The 20,284-nt window shown below is 44.6% G+C and overlaps 1 protein-coding gene across 1 annotated transcript in view; it reads right to left on the bottom strand.

Moving 5' to 3' along the window:
* Nucleotides 1–3,132: 3,132 nt before the first annotated feature.
* The window catches only part of LOC136661089 (uncharacterized), a 45,089-nt gene continuing 27,937 nt past the window's right edge, over nt 3,133–20,284 (bottom strand). Inside the window, exons 8-12 of the mRNA XM_066638109.1 lie at nt 16,923–17,063; nt 12,153–12,424; nt 10,834–10,901; nt 7,422–7,603; nt 3,133–5,303 (exon numbers count right to left, since the gene is read on the bottom strand). Coding sequence (XP_066494206.1) covers nt 3,133–5,303; nt 7,422–7,603; nt 10,834–10,901; nt 12,153–12,424; nt 16,923–17,063 — 2,834 coding nt within the window. The remainder of the gene's footprint in view (nt 5,304–7,421; nt 7,604–10,833; nt 10,902–12,152; nt 12,425–16,922; nt 17,064–20,284) is intronic.

The following is a 20,284-nucleotide window of genomic DNA, read 5'->3' as shown; positions in this document are numbered from 1 at the left end:
CTGCATGCTATGGTATAAATTCCTCTACTCTCGGTTTCTTGACATACTTTTCCCCATGCCTACGAAGGAAGGCATGAAGTAGATAGTTCCTATCTACTTTACCCAGGTTTCGCGCACTGGAGAGGACACTGTTCCAGAACCACTATTCAGAGCGCGATACCATAGTCTTCAGAGACTGAAGGATGCCAGCATGATGAAGTCAAAAAGCAGGCAATCACATAGTGCAGGAGAGACAAGTAGGACTAATTCTATACCATGCACATTGGCTCTTTTTTGGCTGCTCAGCTGTGCTACAAACTCAAACTACTACCACTGGTAGCCTGCATGTAAGATAACATTCTGGGTATGTTCAGGCTCAGTACTTCAACACTTTGGACAGCTCTTTCCCACAAAGGCACAAAACAGTGGTCATACACTGATGGTCCCCAAACTTTCAGCAGCCAGGGCCACATCACTCAGTCTTGCTCTTATGGTGAGCCAGAGCATTTTACATTTTTTTACAATTTTCACAATATGAGAAAAATACTTGCAATATTTATTACAGCTAAAGGCTGTTTGCTGTCTATCTTTCAGCTGGACTCTCAGTGAGAGTGAACCAGCCTAGCAGTCACTTCTGCCAGTAGGTGGTGTGTGGTGGGGATGGGGGGGGGGGAAGAAGAAGAAGCGCAAGGGGCACATGCAGTTATAATGCCATGGTAGGCCAGTCAAGATGTTGGGCTGGATGTGGCCTTTAGCCATAGTTTGGGGACTCCAGCTATACAACTTGACATCTGAATTTAAATGCCCCATCCTGGCCTGAGAAAAATTCTCCAACCAGGCACACTGAACAGGATATGAGTTTCAAAGGACTTCAATCGTGATAAAACTTACTTTCCAAGTCATTCTTATGAAATTCAAAGTTGTTGACAACTTCAGGTAAGCAACTGTCCCTGTCACAGTTGTATTTGCTGTTGAATTGAAGGTTTTCAGCAGAACACCTTACACTCACACAATACTGTTGTGCAGAAGATATACCACGATGAATGCAAGGGATAGTGACACATGAAAGCTCTCTACTAAGGTTACTTTTCTGCTTTCAATCCTTTCTGACCTACATGTTGGGAGGCAGAGACTATCTGAGGCAAGGAGTTTCACTTTACCACAGTGGTACCTCTTAAAGGGCAACAGCTGAGCCATGGGCAATTAACTGCCAAAGAGGGGGGCTTAAACACAGCAGAAGCAACCTAGCCTCCTCTAAAAAGCTGGATAAAGGACCTCAGCTTAGAAGAAAAAAGTGGTTTTTGGCTCTCGTTTCACTCAACCAATTTGGCCCCAGTTTTGCTCTGGCTGTCCTTTAGGTGGGAGCTGGTCACTTGGCAAATGTTAACAGGTTTTGAAGGGTTCACCAACAGTACTTAAAAAATTCAGGCAGGGAGGATTTGGAAGATAATCCCCCAACACTGCTTTTCCCTTGACCCTCCTCTCCAGAATGTTTTTCTCCCTGTAACATTTCAGACAGTACCAGCCCAAGATTACTGTGGGCCATGCAGCAAAGTCCTGCAGTGTAGCCCCAGCCTGATAGCACACTGAATGCAACAAACAGCAGTCAGGGTGGTCCCCTGACTGGTGGTCCCCACCAGGTGGGCTCTGTGCTCAACATGGGACCTCAGCCAGTGCCCAATTTGACTGACCTGATTCCAGCCTTGTTTTTTTCTCATGTAAGGCTATGGAAGAACCCTTAGGGAAGGGCAGAAAGCAGTCTAGGGAAGGCTGCAGCAGAAGGTTGGTGACCAGGAAAAATGTTAAGCACCCTGTCCTCTGTGGCTACTCCATTTCAAAACATTCACTAGAAAAGCTGCTCTGTCTTTACCAAATAGTCATCAGGATTTTATTACACATGTTCAGGTAACATGGTCTTTGATCCCAAGGTCCCATGTTGTAAAAAAAGAAAAAGAAAAAAAAACCTGCAAGAGATGTCAATCATATGACATGGCAACAAAAACTGTTCCCTAATTTATAAGTACTATAGTAGTCTTTGCCTATTACAGCAATAGTAGTTAACTGTGGAAGAAAACCATTTATTTCAAGAACAATAATGCAGAAGATCAACAAGTACAACATTCTTGTAACTCTTTATTGTATGCCATCTTATATTTTGTAAGGGTGATGGGATACATGTTCGTAAAATAAATAGTCATCAGGAAAGCTGCATGATATGGAAGCACTTCTCAGTTGAGGTATTGCATTTATTGTCTAACTGGATTTTCTTGTTATATACAGTCAAATATTCAGGTCTGAATCTTTAAAAAAAAAATCAAAGATTATCAGCCCAATTGTACTAATACTGGCTCATGTGAGGAGGAAGGAAACCAAGAGGAACCTCATGGAAGATTATCAGGTCCAGTGCAGCTAGTTACTCCAGTGAAGCGTTACTTGCTTGTGCATGCACAGCAGGGGATACTACAAACCTAGAGCTTTAGGACTGCAATCCTATGTCCACTTACATGGGACTAGCTTCCAAATAATCATGCTTAAAAGGTGAGGTTGGTCAGGTAACTCTAGAAATATAGCTTTCTATGCTTCTTCTACCAATGCCAAAGAGAAACAAAACACAGAAAAGTTGTACAAAAGAATTCCAGACTGAATACATACAGTTCACTCATTTCAGTAGATCAGCTTTAACAGTAATAAAAGAACATGGCTTTCTAAAAAACCTGTTTATCAAATAACCACTCATGACTTGTCACATAACTTACTTCTAAATTTGCCTCCATCTGAATAGTTAACAGCTCAGATAGCAAGATTATGACCAGAGATGTCACCTTCAACCATGTCTTGGCTGTTTAGGCATCCTTGTGTCACAGCTGCCTGCACAGCAGACTGAGAAGAGCTTCTGCTTGCTACAGCTGGAGTAAAAGATTAATTTTAAGTACAAGTGTGAGAGGGGAAATGCAGAGATGCTAGCTTTTGGGGTGTGACAAGAGCCGTCTGATACAGCCAAATCTAAGATTGACAACCCTATGATCTATTAATGAGTCATCTCCTGTGCGTTCTACAGTCCTGCTACTCCTGCTACTCCGTCTCCTGTGCGTTCTACAGTCCTGCTACTCCTGCTACTGAGTAACAGAAGATTTTCCCAGATTCCCTATACAACTATAGTCTCTCTCTTCTGTGCATTCGCTGGTGCCTAACCAGGTCTCCAAACTGGCGGAAGCTTTTCCCACACTCACTACATGAATACAGCTTCTCTCCTGTGTGCGTTCGCTGATGAGTAGCCAGGTTTCCTGAGCAGCTGAAGCTTTTCCCACACTCACTACATGAATACGGCTTCTCTCCTGTGTGCGTTCGCTGATGAGTAGCCAGGTTTCCTGAGCAGCTGAAGCTTTTCCCACACTCACTACATGAATACGGCTTCTCTCCTGTGTGCGTTCGCTGGTGCCTAGCCAGCTGTCCTGAGAGGCGGAAGCTTTTCCCACACTCACTACATGAATATGGCTTCTCTCCTGTGTGCGTTCGCTGATGAGTAGCCAGGTTTCCTGAGCAGCTGAAGCTTTTCCCACACTCCCTACATGAATACGGCTTCTCTCCTGTGTGCGTTCGCTGGTGAGTAGCCAGGTCTCCTGAGAGGCTGAAGCTTTTCCCACACTCCCTACATGAATACGGCTTCTCTCCTGTGTGCGTTCGCTGGTGCCCAGCCAGGTCTCCTGAGAGGCTGAAGCTTTTCCCACACTCCCTACATGAATACGGCTTCTCTCCTGTGTGCGTTCGCTGGTGAGTAGCCAGGTTTCCTGAGCAGCTGAAGCTTTTCCCACACTCCCTACATGAATACGGCTTCTCTCCTGTGTGCGTTTGCTGGTGAGTAGCCAGGTTTCCTGAGCAGCTGAAGCTTTTCCCACACTCCCTACATGAATACGGCTTCTCTCCTGTGTGCGTTCGCTGGTGCCTAGCCAGGTGTCCTGAGCGGCGGAAGCTTTTCCCACACTCCCTACATGAATACGGCTTCTCTCCTGTGTGCGTTCGCTGGTGCCTAGCCAGGTGTCCTGAGCGGCGGAAGCTTTTCCCACACTCCCTACATGAATACGGCTTCTCTCCTGTGTGCGTTCGCTGGTGAGTAGCCAGGTGTCCTGAGCGGCTGAAGCTTTTCCCACACTCCCTACATGAATACGGCTTCTCTCCTGTGTGCGTTCGCTGGTGAGTAGCCAGCTGTCCTGAGCGGCTGAAGCTTTTCCCACACTCCCTACATGAATACGGCTTCTCTCCTGTGTGCGTTCGCTGGTGCCTAGCCAGGTTTCCTGAGAGGCTGAAGCTTTTCCCACACTCCCTACATGAATACGGCTTCTCTCCTGTGTGCGTTCGCTGGTGAGTAGCCAGGTTTCCTGAGAGGCTGAAGCTTTTCCCACACTCCCTACATGAATACGGCTTCTCTCCTGTGTGCGTTCGCTGGTGCCTAGCCAGGTTTCCTGAGAGGCTGAAGCTTTTCCCACACTCCCTACATGAATACGGCTTCTCTCCTGTGTGCGTTCGCTGGTGCCTAGCCAGGTGTCCTGAGAGGCTGAAGCTTTTCCCACACTCCCTACATGAATACGGCTTCTCTCCTGTGTGCGTTCGCTGGTGCCTAGCCAGGTGTCCTGAGCGGCTGAAGCTTTTCCCACACTCCCTACATGAATACGGCTTCTCTCCTGTGTGCGTTCGCTGGTGCCTACCCAAGTCTCCTGAGAGGCGGAAGCTTTTCCCACACTCCCTACATGAATACGGCTTCTCTCCTGTGTGCGTTCGCTGGTGCCCAGCCAGGTGTCCTGAGAGGCGGAAGCTTTTCCCACACTCCCTACATGAATACGGCTTCTCTCCTGTGTGCGTTCGCTGGTGAGTAGCCAGGTTTCCTGAGCGGCTGAAGCTTTTCCCACACTCACTACATGAATACAACTTCTCTCCTGCATGCGTCTGCTTGGGCAGGTCTGAGAACTGTTCTAAGGCTATTTCACCAACACTAAACAAAGAAAGGTTATCTGTATTGCAAGCAAGTAGATTTCTATGCTCTGCATCTCTGTTTATATCTTTAAAAAAATGTTTCTCCTTATCTTTAATTCTGTTCACACAATTTGGCATTATCTGCATATCACTGCAGGGAGCATAGCTTGTGATTTTCAATAAAGAGCTCAGTCCCACTTCCTTCTGGAGTTCTGCACAGTGTATTCCATTTGCAGAATGCTGTCGCTTTATATGTCGGCTGAAGTAATCTCTGCAAGTGAAAGCCTTCTTACAGCAGGGACACGGATGACAAGCTCCATCTTGCTTCTGCATCAGGTATGAATTCTGCCTGTGTACTTATTTGCAAGCAAAGATATATCAGCACTTATGCTTATGCACTTTCTATCCACACTAGAGAGTTGAGAATGCGAATCTTATGGTCTTACTATGTGGTATACTAGGGCCCAATCTTATCCATCTTTCCAGAGCCAATGCAGCTGCAATGCTGCATTGGGGTAAGGGAACATTCTCTTACCTTGAGGCTTCCATGAGTGCCCCAACACTGCAGGATGCAGCGCGTGGCCCATTGGCACAGCAGCATCAGTGCTAGAAAGTTGGATAGGTTTGGGCTGTTAGACTGCTTACGCTTTGGGGGGGGGGGGAGACCCTCTTGAAGACCTATCCAAGACCCTCTTGGATAATGGAAAATTATCCAAGTCTCCCAGAATTTGCTTTTGAATATATTATGAGACAGATTGGCCTCAAATGGGTATTTCACCCAAATTATGTTAAAAGTAAATTTGGACCTCACTGACAAGCCCCTACATAGAGAGCTTTGTAATATATGAAATGCCTCCACCTCAGGGTCAAAAAGGGACCAATTCTCATTTATTTCTATAGGAGATCTACCTCAGTAGGATCTTTGAGCCTTTTTTTTAAAGCTATAGAATGACACCCATATTCACCCCACACGTATGACAGGGGGGCAGGAGCATCACTAGGGGGTGTAGTGGGCGCAGAGCACACCATGTAACACCAATTTTAGGGGTGCACCACAGCCACTGCACCCCCAGGCTCAGCAGTCTTCTATCATAGCTCCAAATTGCCTCTCATGTTCTTGTGAGCAAAGCTCAGGAGAACACAAAGAAGCTACTTGAAGCAGCTGAAAACAGTCAATCAAGGGTGTCGTCCTTCCCCAGTGAGGGCTGACACCCACTGACTTGGCTTTCTTCAGAGACTGTACCTCAGAGCAGAAGGCAAGTCATTCCTTTGCAAAGAAGCAGATTGCCTTTGGCTCAGAGGCACAATCATCATCAGAATCTTCATTGGCATATATACGAGGTATGTCTATTAAATAACGAGACTGATTAAACAACACCTTTATTTATTGGTATTACAAATTTAATGTTTGTCCCCTTCAATATACTCCCCATTTGCACTAATACATCACTGTAGTCTTGTTTTCCACTAGTCAAAGGCATGGAGCAAATCAATTTCTGTCAGTTGTTTCAACATATCCGCCGTTTTCTTCTTTACAGCATCAACTGACTCAAAATGTGTCCCTTTAAGCACTGATTTAACTTTTGGGAAAAAATAAAAGTCCCAAAGTGCTAAACTGGGCGAATATGGAGGATGTTCAAGTGTAGTCATGTGATTGTTGGTCAAAAACTGCTTCACAGAAAGTGCTGTGTGAGCAGGTGCATTGTCCTGGTGAAGAATGAAACCATTTTTCCACAGTTGCGGCCGTTTCTTTATGACTCTCAGCTTTTTCAAAACTTCCTTATAATAATGCTGATTAATTGTTATGCCTTCTGGAACTCATTCTTCCAAAATTACACCCTTGATATTAAAAAAAACAATGAGCATTGCTTTGAATTTTGACTTGCTTTGATGAGCTTTTTCATTCTTGGTGATGACGGTGTTTTCCAGTGCATTGACTGTCTTTTGGTTTCAGGATCGTACTGGAAGATCCAGGTCTCATCACAAGTGATTACTTTATGAAACAGGTTTGGATCTGCATCCAATTCTGTTGGTGTTTTGTGCAATTTTACTAAAAATTTCAAATTGACACGTTCAACTTTTAAACTTAGCATTTTTTTCGGCACTCTACAGAAAACACAACCAAACAGCGACTCACAATCAACTGAATGTCATAGTGTTGCTGCTTGTCATGCAGGTTCAGACATGCTCAAGGTCACTACATATGCAGTTATAACCAGTTCTGACTGCTTGGTTTACTAGGTGGAATCAGTCTCGTTATTTTATAGACATACCTCATGTGTGTGTGTGTGTGTGTATATACACACACACACACACACACACACACACACACACACACACACAGATAAATACAATGAGAGGATTGTTGTTCAGAAATTAAAGGTACATGCAGCCAGCCTTCTGCTGCAGAGAACAAAGCTAAATTTGTTTTTAAAAAATAAATTTAAATGCACAGTTAAACATTTTAATTGTACCTGTTAGCGATTTCCATCTAGATCTCCATGTAATGCCAAGTTCCTTTCCATATTCTTCTCCATACCAAACCAGAAGTTCAGAATTAAGGAGGATTGTCTTGCATGCTCTGTAGTAGATTTTCCCATGAAATTGGAAGGCAACGAGGTTTTGCTCTTCCTCATTCCTGGCACAGTTAACATACCTGAAAGAACAATGAACAGCGAAGAGAAAGTTCATTGTTAACAGCACAATCCTAACAGAAGTCCCATGCTCTAAAGCAGTGGCACCAGTGCAGCCTCTATCACATCCAGCACAGAAATTCTGGGTAACACCCCAGCAGCTGCAATGGACCTACTCAGATGTGTGGCTGAAAAGGCCAATCCGGGAGTGACAATCCCTTTCACACCGGGAGCAAGTGCAGTCTGTCCCTGGTCTGTCTCCCTGGCTATGGGCCTTCCTTCTTTGCCTCTTTGCCTCAGACTGCTGGCAAAGTGTCTCTTCAAACTGGGAAAGGCCATGCTGCACAGCCTGCCTCCAAGCGGACCGCTCAGAGGCCAGGGTTTCCCACTTGTTGAGGTCCATCCCTAAGGCCTTCAGATCCCTCTTGCAGATGTCCTTGTATCACAACTGTGGTCTACCTGTAGGGCGCTTTCCTTGCACGAGTTCTCCAGAGAGGAGATCCTTTGGGATCCGGCCATCATCCATTCTCACGACATGACCGAGCCAACGCAGGTGTCTCTGTTTCAGCAGTGCATACATGCTAGGGATTCCAGCACGTTCCAGGACTGTGTTATTAGGAACTTTGTCCTGCCAGGTGATGCCGAGAATGCGCCGGAGGCAGTGCATGTGGAAAGCATTCAGTTTCCTCTCCTGTTGTGAGCGGAGAGTCCCTGACTCGCTGCAGTACAGAAGTGTACTCAGGACGCAAGCTCTGTAGACCTGGATCTTGGTATGTTCCGTCAGCTTCTTGTTGGACCAGACTCTCTTTGTGAGTCTGGAAAACGTGGTCGCTGCTTTACCGATGCGTTTGTTTAGCTCAGTATTGAGAGAAAGAGTGTCGGAGATCGTTGAGCCAAGGTACACAAAGTCATGGACAACCTCCAGTTCATGCTCAGAGATTGTAATGCAGGGAGGTGAGTCCACATCCTGAACCATGACCTGTGTTTTCTTAAGGCTGATCGTCAGTCCAAAATCTTGGCAGGTCTTGCTAAAACGATCCATGAGCTGCTGGAGATCTTTGGCAGAGTGGGTAGTGACAGCAGCATCGTCGGCAAAGAGGAAGTCACAAAGACATTTCAGCTGGACTTTGGACTTTGCTCTCAGTCTGGAGAGGTTGAAGAGCTTTCCATCTGATCTGGTCCGGAGATAGATGCCTTCTGTTGCAGTTCCAAAGGCCTGCTTCAGCAGGACAGCGAAGAAAATCCCAAACAAGGTTGGTGCAAGAACACAGCCCTGCTTCACGCCGCTTCGGATGTCAAAGGGATCTGATGTGGAGCCATCGAATGTCCTTGTGGAAGGATCTGATGATGCTGAGGAGCCTGGGTGGACATCCTTGTGGATAGACATCATGTCCTTGTGGAAGGATCTGATGATGCTGAGGAGACTGGGTGGACATCCGATCTTGGGGAGAATCTTGAAGAGGCCATCCCTGCTGACCAGGTCGAAAGCCTTTGTGAGATCTATGAAGGCTATAAAGAGTGGCTGTCGTTGTTCCCTGCATTTCTCCTACAGTTGTCTAAGGGAGAATACCATATCAGTGGTGGACCTGCTGGCTCGGAATCCGCACTGTGATTCTGGATAAACGCTCTCTGCAAGTACCTGGAGCCTCTTTAGTGCAACTCGGGCAAACAACCTTCCTACAACGCTAAGGAGAGAGATGCCACGGTAGTTGTTGCAGTCACCCCTGTCACCTTTGTTCTTGTACAGCGTGATGTTTGCATCCCTCATGTCTTGAGGTACTTCACCTTCTCTCCAGCAGAGACAGAGGATTTCATGCAGCTCGGTAGTGATGATCTCTTTGCAGCACTTTCCAGGTGCCTTGCCAAAGGCAAGGGAGTCCAGGGCCACGTGAAGTTCTTCTAGGGTTGGTTCACTGTCAAGCTCCTCCAGCAAAGGCAGGCACTCAATGTTGTTCAGCGCTTCTTCGGTGACTACATTTTCTCTGGAATATAGCTCAGAGTAGTGCTGCACCCAGCGTTCCATCTGCTGCGTCCGATCCTGGATGACCTCGCCTGTGGCAGACTTCAGAGGGGCAATTTTCAGAGACCAAGAATCCACAGAATTTAGATCAGTAAATAGGCCAGTAAATAGGCCTGTAAATCAATTTACAGAGACCAAGAATCCACAGAATTTAGATCAGTAAATAGGCAACTGAACACACAAGAGTTTTAAAATCAGTAAATATGAAAGAAGGTGCAAAACAATGGCCAGGAAAAAGAAGTAGTCTGGATAAAGATTTTCAGTGGTCATTCTTACCAGAAAAATCAAGTTGGTTAGCAGATATTTTAATAACTAATGTTACCATGGGAAGACTCGCAAGTCATGCTCAAGACAGTATGTTAGGTCTAAATTGCATAAGCTATTCCTGAAATATTTAGTGTTTTTGAGAGAGTTAGTGTATGCATCATACTAGCCTGCAAGCATCAGTTTTCAACTCACAAATTCTTAACTTGACAAAGCTGGTGTGGTCCACATTTGGCATGAACAGCTTTTGGACAGCCAATAGAAGAAGAAGGGTAGAGAGTAGAAAAGGGTGAGAAAAGATCTAAATTGGTTCTAAACTGCAGGTTGATATTAAAGGTAACCTGGATTGGGAAAGAATGGTTATTGCCCTGCATCTTCCATTAACTGCTGAGAAGAAAAGTAAATCAATTGAGGGCCTGTAAGTTTGCTCCTATGCAGCTAATAGTAACTTGGGGGTGAATTGGACTGATGTCACGATTTGGGGCAAAAATGATTAGACATCCCACCATGCTGTGCCCCTGATTCAAGAGAGAGAGAGCATGTGCACACACAGAGTTCCTATCCTATATCACATCTAGTGTGAACATCAGATTAGACTAGTTTCAGTCTGAGAGAGGGGGAAAGGAAGTATTTTCTAAGAGAGAAGAAGATTGAAATAAGTTTTATTTCCCATGATGCTCACATACACATTTTATCCCATAGTTGCCATTAGCAAAAATGGATTAGGCACACTATGAACAGCAATCCCTTTTTCAAGTGAAAACAGTTGATGTCAGGAGCACTGGAACACCTATGCTTTCTTTTTCTGCAAGCTACATTTTGCATTGCCAGAAGGGAAAGGTTTGTGGTGGATATGGAAATAATAGATGGGGAGACGGGGGTGGGTGGGTGAATGAAGACAAAAGCGAGATTTATTAGCTTTGCACAAGCAAAATCCCCCAACCAAATAGCTTGACCAACGTTCTTTACCTCATCCAGTTGGAATATGTTTCATCAAATCCATCAACGTAAATACAGCAGTTTCGCCCCCTGGTAATCTGTAATTAAATGAGACATGAACCACAGGGATCAGTATAACACCACAACAAACAGGACCTTTAAACACCAAGGGACTGAATATTAATTTGGGGGTCTCCTTTTCCTTCTGTTCTCAGCTGGAGTATGCTATCACTATTGATGTGGTCCCCTCCATGTGTGCAGCATGAGGTGATTTACCCCCATTGTTCCCCTCCAAAAAGGACCTGACAATGCCTACAGTTCAAACAGCCCAGTTCTAAAGACCCTGCAGTACTGCCCAGAATGTCTCACCACTTAGAAAAGTGAGGAGCACTGAATAGTACTTTAAAAAAAATTATCCTAAATCATGGTGCCTCAGTGATGCCTTCAGATACATCAGTAATGTGGTCACATTTGGAACACTTTGCCCAACCCTGGTCACTCTATCTCAAAGGGACATTGTTGAGCTGGAAAAGAAGAACAAACAAAAATGATTGAGGGCACAATCTTAACCCCTTATGTCAGTGCTTTCCAGCACTGGCATAGCGGTGCCAATGAGACATGTGCTGCATCCTGCAGTTGGATGTCACTCACGGAGGCCTCTTCAAAGTAAGGGAATGTTTGTTCCCTTACCTCAGAGCTGCATTGTCCTTATGTCAGTGCTGGAAAGCACTGACATAGGAGGTTAGGATTGCACCCTAAGTGGTGGAGCACATTCTCTAAAAGGACAGGATAAAATGTTAGTTTAGCCTAAGGGGAAAAAGATGATGGAGGCTGCCATTTTATGCTAATTAACCCAGGAGTAAGTCCCACTGAACTCAATGGAGCTTAATTCTGAGTAGATAGGAAAACGATTGACCAATAAGAGAAGACATGATAAATGTTTATAAAATTATACATGGCGTGCAACGGATAAAAATGAATCTACCTCTGACATCTGTATCTGCCCAATGACATTCAGAACAGACAAAAGAAAATACTTCACACATTGGATAATGAATTGATAGAATTCACTGTCACAAGGTATGAGGTCTAGACAGTGGTAGCTCTACCTTTGGTATCACTCAGGGCAGTCACTTGTGGTGCAACCCCACCCAGTGCACAGATACGGAAGTAATTGGGGGTGATGTAAAAAATTTTGATTTTTAGGGCAGAATATGATTGTTTTAACTGTGTTTTTACTTTTTTGTACCTGCCCTTTTGTAAGCTGCCTTGAGTCCCCTTGGGGAGAAAGATGGGGTAAAAATGCTGTAAAAATATATATATAAATACATTCTATGAGTAAATCATACCAGCCAAGAATAGCCAGTGTTGGCTGCTTCCTCTTCCTCTGTCATTTTCCCTTCATAAGGCCCAAAATGAATTCCTGCAGGCAATGTTTCTCCTTCATTCCAGACTCCAAGGCCAGCTTTGGGAATACCTGAAGGGCCAATTCTCAAACCTGAAGGTAAAGTAAGGGTAGCTCTCTTTTCCACTCCTATTTCTGCTGGTGAATCCCTGATGAAAACTGGAGAGCCATGAACTGAACACTCATCAATAAAGAATATTAGGCACCATTCACAGACTGGGAAGGGAAAAGAGAGAATAGAGACATGATGCAGCAAAATCTCTCTCTCTCTCTCTCTCTCTCTCTCTCTCTCTCTCTCTCTCTCTCACACACACACACACACACACACACACAGCTAAAGTTTTAAAACCAGTTTCATAGCAAGGAATTTGTCTAGGTGGCCATCTGGCTCCTTCCATCCTTATAATTTTATGAAATATTTATTTACTAGTGAAAATTCCACAGCACCATCCTTAAAAAAATATACCAGCTTCTGGACAGAGATACCACTGAGGGCCCAATCCTATCCCACTTTCCAGCAGTGGTCCAGTTGCAATGCAGTCCCGAGGTAGGGGAACAAACACTCCCTTATCTTGAGGAGGTCTCTGGGACTGCCTCCCCACCACAGGATGCAGCACACGCCCCATTGGCATGGTTGCACCTGCACTGGAAAATTGGATAGGATTGGGCCCTAAGGACCCAATCCTATCCAACTTCCCAGCACTGATGCAGGCATACTGCAGCCCTGAGATAAAGGAACAAATGTTCCCTTACCTTGAAGAGGCCTCCATGACTGCCTCCCCACCAAAGGATACAGCACATGCCCAATTGACATAGCTCCACTGGCACTGGAAAACTGGATAGAATTGGGCCCTCAGTTGTCTATCCTTTCAGTTCAGGTGCCACAGATCCCTTGTACAGTATCTGATAACATCAAGACTATCACCTGTCTGTAGAAGAACTCCACACTCCCCAGGATCATTTAAACAATATTCACTGGGTTTGAAAGAGTTTCTGCTAGATACAGATACTTTATTAACAGTCATCCGACCAGCTAGTCACAAAACACAGCAAAATACACAAAATTAAAAACCAACATCCCTTTACACATATATAAAATCATCAGTTTATACTCTCGATTTTCTTTCTTATCAACTGTGCAGCATGACAGAAACGGGCCACCCTGAGTGATATATCAGGATTAACATCAGATAGCAGAAAAGCAAGCTGCTTCTCCACCTGCATCCCCGTTGCAGCGCCAAAAATCGGGGAAATAAATTTTGATCGCAAATCATCATAGTTTGAACATTGCAGAATAATGTGGGCAGTTGTCTCCACCACATTATTATGGCAGGGGCACAGTCTCTCTGAATAAGGACGCCTTGCGTAACGTCCCAAAAGAACTGCTGATAGAAGTGCATTGCACCTGGCTTTAGTAAAGGCATTCCTGAATTTTGGAATAACAATGTTATAAAAATATCTGGCAGGAGAAAGCATAAGAGCTTGATCCCCAAGAAAAACATATGTAGAAAGTCTGGCTCTCGCAGATCTCATTTCAAGATCCACCAACCTCTGACACAAAATTTCTTTTGCGTCTCCCAGGCTCATCATCGTTAAAGACTCAGGGGAAAGATCGCAAAAATTAAAGTAGTCCAGGCACCTCTTTTCCCAGGAGCCTATAAAGGGATCCAAAAAGATCAAATAAATAAAATTACCCTGTCTCGAGAGAGTTTCTGCTACTCTTCCAACAGTTTCCACAGTTTATGAGAACTGTATTAAAGAACTTTGTAAAAGAATACTGACAAAAAACAAAATATTAGCTCACTAGAAAGCAGTTATTATTGAGCAAGATCAACTTTGCCCAAACACAAGTGCTGGTTAAAGAACAGCATTACCAGACACAAATTCTTCGAGAGGCTAAAGAGATCCAGAAACATAATCTGAATATGAACTGTAAGGAAGAGACCCTTGGGTTCCAATCCTATCCAATTTTCCAGTACCTGTGCAACTGCAGTGCAGCCCCACGGTAAGGGAACAAATGTTCCCATACCTTGAGGCCTCTGCAAATGCCTCCCCACCACAGGATGCACTGCATGTCCCATTGGCACAGCAGCACCGGCACTGGAAAATTGGATAGGATTGGGCCCTTAGTCTCAGTCATGCTTGGTTCCCTGTGCTCAAAAACACCAGAATCCTCAGATTCAGTGGAGAGCAGGGTACCCTTAAGAATACAGACATGCCCCTGTTCTGGATACTCCCAGCAGATACCTGAATCCTCGACTATGGGGAGACACCCCTGCTCCCCAGAGGTGAAGGGAGCTGAGCTTCCCTCACCTCTAGAGGCTCTTCTGAGTCCCACAGAGGCCGCATGCCTCCACCTGCAGCCTATGTGGGGCTCAGAATAACTTTTAAAAGCAAAAAAGTCACTTCTGGTTTTTCAGCAAAACCAGAAGTGACATTTTTATGCCTTTAAAAGGCATTATGAGGGCCAACGGCCTCCGAAGGGGGCAAAGGGGGGCAGTGGATCCATGGATGAGTGAAACCACGGATACGGGATCTACAAATACATGCCCCGTAATGGAGCTGGTCAGCAAGAGATGGAACAGGAGGTTGATCATCTAATTGGAGACATGTGGAAGGTAATCAGGGAACTGATTAGCTGAAGCTTCCTGGGCAATGGAAGCCTGTGGTTATAAATACCCTTTCTTTCCTCTTCATTCAGATGGGAGTAAGCTTTTTCAGGAGCTAGATTCTACTTTGAATTGCCTGGGTTTAGAGTCTTTTTGGACTTTGACTGGGGAAATTTCTGTTCTAGGCCTACTATCTGCATGTTTGGAGCATTTACATCTTTGCTACCTAAAAACTAAAATTACCAGAAGCAATCTAGTCCCTCACAGTGAGTGAAAGAGTGAAACGTCAGGAAAAACTAAATTTGAGGAATATGGTCATAAAGCTCATAGGAAGACTTACAATTGGCTATTGTTATTACTCTGCTGATAACATCTGTAAGTGTACATGCAAATGGCAATAATAATAATAATAATAAACTTTATTTATATCCCACCCTTCTCCCTAAAGGGTCCCAGGGCGGCTAACAACATGTAAAAAACACATTTAAAAACATAATTTAAGACAAATAGCAGATAAAAACATTAAAAACACATTAACAGAGACCATAAAAACAGTAGTCAGATTAAAAGACAGAATAAAAAGAGTACAAAAGAGCAAGTCACAGAGGAAATCAGGCCTGTAAAAACTACAAAATGTGTAAAAAATGTTTAAAAGGCCAACGAATCAGAAGGCTTGTGTAAACAGCAGTGTCCTCAGGCCTCGCCGGAAACTCTCAAGAGAGGGAGCCATTCTCAAGTCAAGGGGAAGGGAGTTCCATAATGTTGGTGCCACTACTGAGAAGGCCCTATTTCTTGCAGCCGCCCCCCGGACCTCCTTGGGTGGCGGCACTTGTAAAAAGTCCTTCTCTGATGACCTGAGAGGGCGAGCCGGATTGTACGGGAGTAGGTGGTCTCTAAGATATCCTGGCCCAGAGCAGTATAGGGCTTTAAAGGTCAAAACCAGCACCTTGAATTGGGCCCGGAAACGAATGGGCAGCCAATGTAGCCCCCGGAGAAGCGGACTGACAGAGTCAAACCGCCTAGCTCCAGTGACCACACGGGCTGCCGCATTCTGCACTAATTGCAGTTTCCGAACCATCTTCAGGGGCAGCCCCACATAGAGCGCGTTACAATAATCTAACCTCGATGTCACCATGGCATGGATCACCGTGGCCAGGTCTGCACTATCCAAGTACGGCTGCAGCTGGCGCACCAGCCGAAGCTGAGCGAAGGCCCCCCTAGCCACAGCCGCCACCTGGGAATCCAGGAGCAGCTGTGAGTCCAGGAGGACCCCCAAGCTGCGAACCTGCTCCTTCAGAGGGAGTGCAACCCCATTCAGAGCAAGCCGATAATCCAGCACCTGCATCGAGGATTTCCGAACCAGGAGAGCCTCTGTCTTATCCGGATTTTATTTCAGCTTGTTAGCCCCCATCCAGATCCTCACTGCTTCCAGACAGCGCTCCAGGCCCTCAATCGCCATCCTGGAGTCTGGAGGAAAGGAAGAGATAGAGCTGGGTGTCATCAGCATATTGATGGCACCTCACTCCAAACCCCCAGATGACCTCTCCCAATCTTTCTAAATAGAGAAGGGCACATCATCCCAAACTCTAAATCCAATTGAATAATGCTGGCTGCCATGAAGAAGTGACTTTTACAACAAAATATTAATACTATCTTGGCTTAGGCTTTTAAAGAAATCTCAATAACATATTCCACCGATATTAGTGAAAAGGTGTAATGAAATTCCATTCAAAAGTCAGAGATATAGCCCAGGCACTTCCTGTGTGGGGGGTTGTTGTAAATTCTTACAAGATAAACTAGTGTTACAAAAGATCAAGGCAGCTTTAAGTCAGGGGGTGAGTCTAGAATAGCCTTGACCTTTTCCATCAGGCAGTTGTTATAATCCTGATGCAGAGGTATTAATTAATTTTTTTTAAATTAAGCAGTCTTTAAAACAAAAGCATAGACCTCCTGTTTACTTTGCAATACAAACCTTCAAAGTTTGAAAATCTGGAGTCTGAAAATCATGCCATCAACTATTTGAACATACAAGCAGTGTTTATGTTTGTAAACAATTTTCATAGAAGCAAAGCCTGAAAAGTGCTGATTAGAATGGTGTCACTTACACAAGTAATCATCATCATTTGGTTCATTTATTTCCATATATGTTTTTCTCTCTCTCTTCCGCAAACTGTATATGCCAACTTGTTTGTTCCGTTTCCTTTTCTCATTATCTTTTTCCCCAGAAACAACGTGCCTCTGGAAAGCTGAAGATCAGAACACACAGAGTAATTTTTGTAATACAGAAACTTATGGAAAAAAATTTACTTAATTTATTTTATTTAAAATCATGGAACTCATGCAAGAACATGAGTCAAATTATTGTTTCTGGAAGTTGGATATAGAATGACAAGCAAGAAGATTCTATTATATTGAGTAATGCTGCTGTTCCCTTAAAAACTCTCTAATATATTAGAGTCTTTAATGAGTTAAGCAAATCAGATATTGGCTAAATACATGGGATGAGCACATTGAACTGGATAGAGAGCTCGCATGGCAGGGTACAAATGGGTGATGTACAGCAGGATGACATCATAAGTGCATAGAAAATGCCTGCCAGTAGTAAGCACCAAAGAACAGAGAGAAGAAACAGTACTGAAGCATCTAAAAAGGTTACTCAGACTGAAGACCAATAGATACTTACACTAGGATTTCCGTCAAAAACTGTACTTCTGGTTAAAACATTTCCTTACTATTTTACTTTTCCAATAGAAAGTTTTTTATATTTTAATTAGCATGTGGGGGGGGGGGATGTAGTCAGGTTTGGAACCATGGCAACAACAAACTTCAAAGCAGGGGGTGTCAAACCTGTTTCATACATAGAGCCTAAGTCAGCATTCATGGTGCCCACTGAGGACCAGAAGTGATGTCATTTAGCAGAAAGTGACATCATTAAGCAGATGATGGCCAGAAATAAGCACTTTGTTCCCACCTAGAAACTCATTAGCTGCATTAGAACAAATGTTTCCTTACCACAAGGAGACTTGCTGCCTGCTTAATTGCAGCACAGGACACAGTGTGGGCCTGATGGCCCCATTGCACCAGTGATGCATAGGACTGGGCTACCAGGGAGACCTACAAGTCAAAAACCATAGTGGAAGAATCAAGGGGTAGAATGTGTTTTAATACATAATTATGCCATCATGTTTCCTGGTCAGTATGTGGCATAGTTTTGTCACATGAGTATCTTCTTGTATTCTATGGGGAATATTTTATGGAACTTATCCTTTTTTGTCTTATGAACACTATTTTCTGGTTGCAGTGTTGTGCAAATAGCACTTTGTGTAACCTTAGTCACATTATACACCTTTTCTCCTCCTACATTTAACTTGCACAAGACCTTTCAGTGTACTTTGCACTGTCTTAAGCAGGTGCAATGAGAACACAGTCCTAAGTTTGTCTACCCAGAAGTGAGTCCCATGATCTTCAATGCAACTTACTCTCAGGAAAGTGTGCATAGGATTGCAGTCTCAGTAGAACATCACAGAGCACAATCTTAACTGGCTGTGCCAGTGGAAGATGTTGCAAACGGGGCATAAAGCATGTTTGCACACCCAGTGAGTAAACAGCACCAGTTGGGAGGCCTGCTCTGTCCTGCCAATGCTGTATCCAGCCTGATGGCCAACGGTGGAGGTGAGTTTTGTGTCAGATAGCGGAGAGGCTGGGAGAGAGGGGGCAGGAGGGCATTTCTGAGGTGGGGAGGGGGAGTTTCAGGGTAAGGTGAGGGCAGAATGGGGGTGGGACAAGCTTGGGAGGGGGTAAGATCAGCAGAGGCCTCCTCTGCCATATCCTAACCCCCCTCTCAGTCCATCCAGTGTTACACCAGGCTGCTCAGACTTCCACCAGCTGTATAACTGGTGGAGATCTTAGTAACCCTATCAGGCGGACTGAGGTGTTACTCGGAGTACAGGGGAAAATATCCCCTTTTCCCAAGGAGACCTCCAGTCACTTCTTAACCTGCACTGGATACAGCACAGGCCAAGTGCCCTGGCTGTGCCAGTGCAGGTTAGAGATGGGCTGTCAGACATTTTTCTGCCCTGGTGCTAAAGGAATAACAACTTGCAGCATCATACTGACTATTATATCCCATTCAACCTTTTTAGTTTTGTTTTTAGACCATAGGAGCAGACAATTAAGAGGACCATTTTCTAATCTTGGAAAGTAACTTAAATTTTTTAGTGTAAATAATTTTGCCAGCAGTGATAAAGGTCACAAGAGTTCTTATGGGTATCTAAAGTTAGAGCTGCTATGAAAATAAATTGGAAATGACTGAACAGTCAGCATTTACCAGCCTTGGAGTCTGCTGTATGATCAGTGGTGTGGACAGATGTGTCTGTACATGTATCTTTGTCAGTTGTTTTGGTATCATCCTGATTTTGGAAGCTAAGTTCTGTAGTGAATTTCTCCATATTTATTTGTTTATTCTGCAACAAAAATTGTCCTGTATTATACTGCAGCATCTTAAATCAAACCTGAGATAGGAAAATACTGACAAAGAATTAAAAGCTACTTTTTAAAGAGAAGCTTGTGGATTAGGTGAATCTTCAGAATGGAGATTTTCACATTTATTTTCACCTCAACAGTGACGGGAGATAAAATTATTGTTAGTATATTCAGCTATTAAACTGTATTGAGCCTATCAATTATTTATTTTTCTCAAAAATCTCTGTCATTGGGCAGCCCAATCCGGAGCTGTCCTGGGCATCCAGTCTTGGCAGCACTGAGAACGGCTGCTGCCAGATCCTGTGCGACCCAGGCTACCGCGGGTGGCGCCTTACCAGGTAAGGTAAGCAGCCGCGCAATGGGGCTACTCGCTTTACCGCCAACCAAAAGGTCAGCTGTAAAGTAAAGGCGCTCATGCAGGGCACTGAGCCCTCCACAAGCGCTTTGGATCCAGTGGAACAGAGCTCCACTGACCCGCCTCCCTCCCTTCCCCGTCATGCCCCCCACCTCTCCGTCACGCCTCCCCCTGCCCTCTCTCTGCCCCCTACCAGCCTCCCCACTCCCCGGAATGCCTCCTCCCTGCCCCACTTACTGTGCTGTGGCTCAGCAGTCCATGAGACCACTGAGCCACAGTGGCTGGGTGCCCACCCCGCACTAGCCCAGCACTGGCCAGTGCTGGGCTAGCACAGGCAGTAGCCCAGCGGTAAGGCTCGCAAACATTACTTACGGCATGTTTGCGACAGTGCACGGCGGCACTGAGCCCAGGATTGGGCTCTTAAACTGGTAATAAAGTAGAGTATTTCAACATACATGGTAATAATTATGAATGTGTATTGCTATCAGTATTATTGTCTGCATCTGGAGAGTACCATAAAACGTTTTAGAAACAGTTGTTACAACAATCATGGTTTATATGTATGAGCAAAAGTACTTTCATCAGCAGTCTATCCATTTTTTTAATTACTTATAAATTTTTTTAGTTACC

Source organism: Tiliqua scincoides, chromosome 10, assembly GCF_035046505.1.
Source record: "Tiliqua scincoides isolate rTilSci1 chromosome 10, rTilSci1.hap2, whole genome shotgun sequence".
In the NCBI taxonomy this organism is placed as follows: Eukaryota; Metazoa; Chordata; class Lepidosauria; order Squamata; family Scincidae; genus Tiliqua; species Tiliqua scincoides.
This window is presented reverse-complemented; position numbering and strand designations above follow the sequence as displayed.